Raw genomic sequence first — 8,779 nt, 5'->3', positions numbered from 1 at the left:
AAGGGAAATTTAATGACATGGCTGGCTGATCATATAGGAGAGGTGTCAACTTAAACTGGGAGGAGGGAAATCAGAATGATGCATCAGCACAGATTGTAAGAAAGACCATCATAAGATTTTGTCACATTAAAGATTATGAATGACCTTAGCACATGTTTGGTTATTGTGTCTAAGATGGAAGCCAGATAGGAGTGTCTGAAGGAGATGTGAAGAAATGAGACAGTAAGGGAGTGGGGGGAGGAGACCCTCCAAGACATGAGATAGTGAAGAAGGGGAGCAAGGGTATCTGCTGAATAGGGAAGGTCAGAGAGAAAAAGGATAAATATAATAACTTAGCAATCTGTCATCTGAGCTGTGCACCTCCATCTTTTGCATCCATGGAAACAGCACATGAACAGAGTAGTTGCCTCAGAGGGAGTAGCACTTAGACAAGAACCAAACTATACTCATACTTGAATGCCCAGTTGGTAAAATTGAATATATGCAGACTTTTTAAAGTCCTTTTATAAGGACTGGAGAGATGGTTCAGTAGTTAAGAACACTGATTGCTCTTGTAGAAGACATGAGTTAAAATCCCAGCGCCCACATAGCAGCTAACAACAGTCTGTAACTCCAGTTCTAGAGGCTCTATCTCCCTCTTCTGCCCTCCGCCAGCATCGCATGACATGGGTGCACTTACACACATGCAGGCATGACACTCATACACATAAAATAAAAATAAATCCCAAATAAATAAAAGCCCTTTTATTACAGATGTGTGTGATGAATACATAAAATTCCAGCACTCAGGAGGCTGAGCCTGGGGGTCATAAATTTAAGGTGATCCTCAGCTACACAGTGATACCCTGTCTCAAAACAACAATAAAAAAAGTTTATTTATAAAAACTCATCCTTCAGACGGTATTAAGAAGCTTTCTGAGATATGATGCTTCATTCATGCATAATAAATTATAACTATATTTAAATTAAAAGTATATTAAAAATAATATTTTCTGAATGCACTGGATAACACTGTATAATTATGTTAAACATAATTATTTAAAACTTGTGGTGTCTTATAGTCTGGATGCTAATGAGCTGCACTAGCATTCTGTGTTAGTGCATTACAGCCACCACCACATTTCACTGACTAGTTTACTGTTTAGAAGGAAGATGAACTCTTTCAAGCTGGTACCTATTATTCTTGCTTTGGGAATCAGTGGCCATGACAATGGTGGACTCCAGTGGAGGTTGCTGCTACCATAAATAAAGCAGACTTTACATGAAGAAAATCAAAAGACTAGTTTGCAGATGACATCCTGCAAATTTTCGTTCCTCTTTGAAACCATTTTTATCAATAGAGTTTTGCATTCATCCATCACCAAAAAGTCTCTCTAATTCACATTAATTGCATAAGAAAAGAAAGTACATTAGTTACCCTTCCATTTATAGGCGATTACCCTGCACGGTAGCCAAATGGACCCTTGTAATCTGGAAGAAATTAAGACAGGTCAGTCCACCCACAGACGGGAATCAATACACTCTAAAGCCTGATTCGGGATGTTAGATGGAATTTTCTATTACTGTTCCCCCTGCCTCCTCACCTGGGACTTTCTTCAGGGAACAGCCATGTTTAACAAAGTAGCAGCTCAGTGTGTTGATCAGATATGGAAATAGGGTGGGAGGTAGCATAAGGTCCTGCACACCCAACTGCCTTATGTGAGTTGCACTAACTGGATGACAGGCTATTCAAGACTGCCAGCCTGGAAGCTATTGCATCCTCTACCTCCCCACCCCCTACCTACCACCTCTCCACCTCCCCACTCTCAGAACTACAAGACCTGGAATTAAACTGCTTCATCAGACACCCAGCTAGAAAATCATACTTGTAAAACCGCTCCCTCCAACCAGCTTTTTTTTTAATGTCCAAAATGAGGCTTCATGTTGACAAGAAAGCACACCTCTGTCAGTGGTTAAAAGAGAGGTATGCTGGTTTCGAGCTCTACCAGAGACACAAATTCCTGAAAGAATGGACCTGGACGGAGCCAGCTGAGTCTCCCATGCGCAGACCTCACCGGCACACAGTTGCCCTTGCTCATCCAGCCCTAAGAGACAATACTTTTGTGACTCCCAAGGAAGAGAGTATCCGGACAAAAGGGGGCAGGCAACCCAGGGTTGCACCACCCTGGACCACCTTAAGGAAACTGGGGTGAAGACTGAGGGAGCAGAAGCAGAGTGCCTGCCTGTGTGCTGAATTGGTCCTGTGATGCTGAGGTACATCTGGGCTGGGTGGTCCCTAGGGCAAACCAGGGAGTGGAGTAGAGGAGCACAGAGCCCCTTCCTAGCAGCTAGTACCTGGGGCCGTTGACGGGCAACCGCTGGCTCCTGTGGGATCCAAGCCTCCTCTCCTGCCCACCTGGACAGCATCACTGTCTCCACCTCTGCACCAAGAGCTAAGGGATCCTTTTTCTAACAGAGCATCCTCTGGGTATCTCAACATCAGGTTTCCAGCGGAGATGGCTGAAATTGCACATCTAGGATATCCTCGCAACTGGTAGTGACTCTCGCCTGTTCACTTCTGAGTTGTCCTGCACTGCCCGGACAGGTACCCTTGTCTGGGAACCAGTCCCACCAAGAACCCTACCTGCCCCCCTGGTGAGTACTCCATGCCGGCAGCCACCAGAGCCCCAGTGTCCTGATCACCAACTCCAAGCTCCGAGTGCCCCTGGGCCGCTCGACCCACTGCGACCTGGTGATTCCAGTTGAGCCAGGGGACTGACCCCTGTGAGCTGATAGTACTGAAGGTCCCCACATGACTCCAAGGCATGCTCTTCTCGTGCCACTTCCCCGGCCACTTCAGGGCCCACTAGGTCAGGTACACTCACTTTGGTTCTCTCAGTGCCAAACTTACCCAGGTGCAGCTGCAGCTGGGCTACAACACAGGGACTTCCACGCTGGTGCTGCCCTTCACTCCAGTGAGGGATGTTGTCTTCTCCAATCTCCAGCTGGTGAAATGCAACAGGCCTTTCAGAGTGTTCAAACCATAGGACCATAGACAGGAGAGTGCTAGATTTCTCCCTGGAGTCTAGTGCTGCTGCCCTGCACAGGTGCCATTCTTATCACCCCAGCCCACTGCCCAAGATGGGCACTTGGTGGCTGCCTCAGGGATCCCTGTCTTCAGGGGCAATCATATTGACTGTGAGGCTTTTGTCCAGGCTGGGGTGCTCTACCAACACACCGCCACTCCCTTCTGGCCCAGCAGGAACTACTGTGCCCATGATGGTGGAACTGCTGGGGTCAGATGCCCAAGGTGCTGGATCAGTGAAGGTGCTGGCCCAGGAGCACTTCCAACTGCAAGTGAGCATTCAGAAAAGAATGGAGAACACTGCACCCAGGCCCAGTTTCTTGCTTCTGATGACGGTGGAGGTTGATCAGTCCCTACTAACAGCCCTGATGCCTGGTGCACTGACCTCAGAAGACATAGAGTCAGACCCTGACAACCTGGTCTGCAACATTCTCAACGTTCCTGTAGCCCCACCTGGGCACCCTGGCCAGCAGGGCTATACGGTCAGCACTGACAACCGCCTAGGCCTTCCAGTCTCTTTCTTTACCCAGAAGGAGCTGTGGGAGATGAAGATTGCCTGTCTCCAACAGGGAGCTCAGGGAACAGGATCTTCCAACTGGAACTGCAGATGGACGGAGATGGTGATACATCAAATCCTTTTGCCTTCATGGTGGTGGTGAAATCCATGAATGCCCTGGCTCCTGTGGCTTGCTACAATGGAGGATTTCTGGTTTTTGAAGGCCAGGCAAGGCCCCTGTCCAATGTCCAAAGCTTTCAGATCAGTGATAAAGATAGTCTAGAAGAGCTGAAAATTGCTGCCTTCAGAGGCTTGCAACATGGGCAACCGGTTGGTACTTGGGGTGCCTGCTAGGTACAAGTATTTCATGCCAACAGACCTAAAAGCCAGCCTAGTGGTGTACCAGCTTGATGGTAGTGACTCTTATAGTGACAACATCATCTGCTAGATGGAGGATGAGCACCATCAGGCGAATTTCCTCTTCCCTATCACCACCATGCTTGTGGACGATGAGCCACCAGTGGTCACTGCCAACACAGGACTCTCAGTGACCCAAGGCAGATGGTCCAGATATCCCCCTTTGTCCTGAGTATCCTCTTTGTGCTGGACCAGTGGCCGGAAGGAAAAGATGAAGAGAGAAAATGCACTCTGACTGATACCTGATTCCTATCACCCAAGCCAACACCTAGGTGACATGTTGCTGAGACAAGCTGAACCCCCTTTGTTCCTTCAGCAGAATGACTGGTACTATGTGGAAAAGGAGGGTCTTTATGAGAAGGTGGTTTCTGAGTGGCTACAGAGAGATATGACTGAAGGGAGACTCCTCTTCTGCCATCTTGGGCCACAGATCCTTCATTCTACAGTGGCTCACCTGTCTTTCCATGTGCAGGATGACCATGACCTACCCAATCTCTCCAACTAGTACTTCTTCACCATTAGTATCCGGCCTCCAGGTAAGTTGAATCTACACCTGTGTCCAGGAGCTACCCTCAAAATGATTGTGCAAGGATAACAGCTCACTCCCTTCCAGAAGAAAGGAGTGATATATATATTTCTTCAATATATTGACCAGAACCCAGATGATCAGAACCTGTGATACATGCTACTGACACCACCAATTGATGCTGATGGCAATCACCAACTCCAGGCTAGGAAAATTGTACTCACTGATTCACCAAACAGACCCATAATACATTTTACCCAGGCCCACGTCAATCATCAAAAGATTGCTTATCAGCCATCACAGAAGTTGGGCATTGTACCTCGGGTTGCACAATTCACCTACCAGGTAGAGGATGCTGGTGGCAACAAAGTGCCAGGCACATTCACATTTTCCTTGCAGCCTTTGCACACCAGCCAACAGAAGTCACCAACAGAAGCTTTGCTGTCTTAGAGGAAGATAGCTTTAGTCTCGGGAGTGATGAACTCAATGTTAGAGATCCTGACACAGACATTGATTAAATTGTCTTTATTTTAGTCTGGGGTCCTCACCAAGGATACTTACAGTCTTTAAAAAAAATGTATGGTCCCAGGGGAATCTTTCATATGAGCAGATATTGTTAATGGGAACATCTCTTATCAGCATAGTAGTGTTCAGACTACCAGTGACATCTTCTACCTGAAAGTAAGTGATGGGGTGCACCATATACCCATCACTGTCCAGATTTCTGTGCATCCTACTGTGGCTGATAAAAGTCCCCAGATCTCTTTCATGGGTAGCCCAATATTGAATATTTCCATAGACATAGTTGAGAATACAGCTACTGAGATCACCATGGGTATTATTCATAGCAAAAAGGACACCAGTGACTTAATGCTATTTTCATTGTGGGTGGCAAGCCCAAACTGGGCACTATTCTGGTGAATGGTTTGCCCACAGAATGATTCACCCAATGAGACCTCATTGGTGGGATAGTAATCTGTGTCCACACTGGAGGGGTGTTTCCAAGAGAAGCATGATGCTCTCAGCCTCTTCCTCTCCAAGGATTTTTATCACTAGTCAATGGGGAACAACATCGTGGAGAGGGTGCTGATGAAAGTGACAGTGCTACTGGTGGACAATGTGGCCACCAAGGTCATGGAAGGAGAGTCTTTCATTGTATATGAAGGTGAGAAGAGCCTCTTGACCCCACAGAATCTCAACATTGAAGATGTAAACACTCGTGAAAATAAAATTCCTTGTACCATGACTAGGCATCCAGCCTCTGGCTACCTGGAACATTGCACCAGCTCCTGGTACAGACGTGTCATGAGCTTGGAGCCCCATCAGTGCTTTCTCCATCAAGGATGTCAAAGTAAGGTATATCAATTATGTACAGAGTATCCACAAGGGGGTAGAGCCACAAGCAGATCAATTCACCTTTCATTGCTCTGATGGCATCAACTTCTCTCCAAATGTCCTCCTTCCTGTTATCATCTTGCCCAGTAATGATGAGCAGCCTCAACTTTTCACCCACAAGTTTGTCGTATTAGAGGGAATAAGCAGGGTCATAGATGCTTCACTGCTCAATGGAGTAGATGCTGACCTGCCACCAGATAAGCTCCATTTTCAACTCAAAGCCTTCCCACTACATGGACAAATCAGCAGCAGCTGGCCACAGGCAGCAGCCCATCCATAGCTTCTCTTTACAAGAGACCCAGGAGGCCGCCTCCATTGCATATGACCATGATGACTCAGGGACAGCTTTGAGGTCTGGCTGAGTGACAGTAGACACACCACTCACAAAGAGGTGCTCATCGTGGTAATGTTGCTGGACGATGAAGCCCCTCGACTGATCATCAATGATGGGCTGGAAGTAGAGACTGGACACTCTTGAGATTATCACAGATCGCATCCTCAAGGCCACAGATCTTGACTCTGATGATCAGAGCCTCAGTTTCACCTTCTATTCCGAGCCTCAACAAGGGCTTCTACAAGGACTGAGAAGACCACGAGGAGAAGTGAGACACAACCTCACTGTGGGATTGAACTTTACCCAGGATGAAATTGATAGATCCCTCATCTGTTATGCTCACACGGGCCAAGAAAGGGCTGTTGATGTTCCCAAGTGTGTCCCAAGCTGCCCGTTTCCTCCAAAGGGTGGGACCTGCTACAGAGATTGACTCTGGAGAGTTAGCTGTGGAAAGAGGGGCTTGTGGCACCATCTTGAACCAGAGTCATGAACACGAAGGGGGTGCATTAGCCATGCACACTCAAGAACAGAATGGCCTGACACTTATGGACCTAGGGCAAAACTGCTGGCCCCTGAGGCATGGGCAAAAGCTAGTGGTGACTATGGGCAGGCCACAGGAGCTATCTGGAATGGCGGGCTCTGAGCCGTGGTGCAGAGCTAGGCACTGGGTGTTTGTTTCTTTGTAAGTCACTCCCCTCCCACCCCCCACAGTAATAATAAATTTACATAAAGATATGTTATATGGTTTGCCTGATAGCGCAAGAGACCCAGAGGGAACTCTGGCGACATCAGGTTTGATGTGACTGGTGGAGTTAACACTTCGAAGGACCACTAGTTCTACTCTACCATTGGCAGCTTAAACAGGATCTCTCCTGAAATAGCAAAAGGGTCACCTTGACAGGAGGTGGCAGAGTGACCCTCAGCACTGAACTGCTTAATACCAGTGACATCCACAGCCCTGGTGAGCAACTTCATATTAACATCTCACAGGCTCCTAGCCTGGGCCACTTAGAAAACTCTGACCAGCCTGGGGAACCTATGGCATCTTTCACTGAGCCTCCACTGGTTGGCAACAAAATATCTGATGTCCGCATCTCAAAGGATGAGATAAAGACAGAGTGTCCTGAGCTTAGAGTGACTAGTGAACACAGTTCTGCATTTAGAGCCCCCAGGATCTTTATCTCAGATGGGGACAATAAGAAACCTTGATCATCCAAAATTTAACACTGCAAAGAGGAGAAAGCATCCTAATCACTCCTGTCCACTTAACAGTGGAAGATAAGGATACCGCAAATGATTTTATAATTTTTACCATCATTCAAGTTCCCATCCGGGGCAAGATTTTGTATAATGGTAGCCATTCTGTGACCACTTTCACCAAGCAGGAACTGAACAGGAACCTGATTCGTTACTATCATGATGGGAGTGAAGTCCCTAAAGGCAGTTTCTCCTTGACTGTGACCAATGGCACTCACATTGGTTTCTATGTCTTTTAGAACACTACCCTGGAGACACACGTACCTCAAGGAATGCAGATCCGAATAAGCTCCCTTAACCACAGGCTCCTGTAGATTGCCATCAACAGGGGAGCCACAGCCTTGAAGCTCCTTCACACTGGACAATTGAGCTTCCTCATCAGCAACAAGACAGAAGATCAGGATGGTCCCTATGGGCTCCTGAAGTTTAAAGTGACCAGAGCACACATACACATGGCTGCATCACCAACACGGGCCCTGGAAGCAAGAACACCCACATGTTCACACAAGGCTAGTCTCATTCTTCCCTGCTACTTCTGTCTTGCTCTTTCAGTGGATCAGAGCTCTCAGCACTCTGTTAAATGGCTCTAACTCCAGTTTTGATAAAACATAGTGAAATACAAAATTATTCTGAAAACAAAGAAACAACAGTCCTTTTTCAGGTATTTATCAGAAGGGCCCATAGATGTTTAATGAAGCTTTAATTATTCCATAAAGCTGCAAAGCACAGAAACTTCAGCTTTTAAAATATCATAAGATTACATTAATTTGGGGAGAATATATTTTTTGAAGTTTAATAATGGTGTATCTAAGAATCTTTTCCATAGTTTATTAGTCTAGATTTTTGAAGATGATATTTGTTATCTAAGTTCGAATTTAAATTATTATATTGCACATTCCAATGTACTATTCAAATGGAATTTCTGAAGCTAGGTGTACTAGCTCACGCCTGTAATTCCAGCACTTGGGAGGCTGAGGTCATAGAATCACAAGTTCAAAATCCATCTTGGATGCACAACAAGTACCAGGCCAGACTGGGCTGTAGTGTGAGGTCCTATCTCAAAACAGCAAATACACATACACACTCAGGAGGCAGAGGCAGACAAATCTCTGTGAGATCAAGGGCAGGCTGATTTACTTAGCAACTTCCAGGCCAGGGGAGTTATAGGAACACCCTATCTCCGAAGAAAGAAAAACGAAAGACAGAAAGACAGAAAGACAGAAGTTGCATATCACAGAACCTAACAAAACCATGCACATATGTACACATACATGTGCACACATAAGTGTT

The 8,779-nt window shown here is 46.4% G+C and overlaps 1 protein-coding gene across 1 annotated transcript in view; it reads left to right on the top strand.

Annotated features, from left to right (window-relative positions):
- Positions 1–1,910: 1,910 nt before the first annotated feature.
- Frem3 (FRAS1 related extracellular matrix 3) overlaps positions 1,911–8,779 on the top strand; it is a 79,299-nt gene continuing 72,430 nt past the window's right edge. Inside the window, 22 exon segments of the mRNA XM_008843455.1 lie at positions 1,911–2,188; positions 2,855–3,019; positions 3,021–3,118; positions 3,121–3,248; positions 3,250–3,619; positions 3,622–3,893; positions 3,895–4,117; positions 4,120–4,217; positions 4,219–4,906; positions 4,909–5,072; positions 5,074–5,377; positions 5,380–5,500; positions 5,502–5,777; positions 5,779–6,140; positions 6,143–6,160; positions 6,163–6,234; positions 6,237–6,373; positions 6,375–6,607; positions 7,025–7,107; positions 7,110–7,436; positions 7,439–7,932; positions 7,935–7,998. Of these exon segments, the coding sequence (XP_008841677.1) occupies positions 1,911–2,188; positions 2,855–3,019; positions 3,021–3,118; positions 3,121–3,248; positions 3,250–3,619; positions 3,622–3,893; positions 3,895–4,117; positions 4,120–4,217; positions 4,219–4,906; positions 4,909–5,072; positions 5,074–5,377; positions 5,380–5,500; positions 5,502–5,777; positions 5,779–6,140; positions 6,143–6,160; positions 6,163–6,234; positions 6,237–6,373; positions 6,375–6,607; positions 7,025–7,107; positions 7,110–7,436; positions 7,439–7,932; positions 7,935–7,998 (4,975 nt within the window).

Source organism: Nannospalax galili, unplaced genomic scaffold, assembly GCF_000622305.1.
Source record: "Nannospalax galili isolate Female #2095 unplaced genomic scaffold, S.galili_v1.0 scaffold359, whole genome shotgun sequence".
Classification (NCBI taxonomy): Eukaryota; Metazoa; Chordata; class Mammalia; order Rodentia; family Spalacidae; genus Nannospalax; species Nannospalax galili.
Note: the sequence above shows the minus strand (reverse complement) of the source record. Positions and strands in the feature narration are given on the sequence as shown.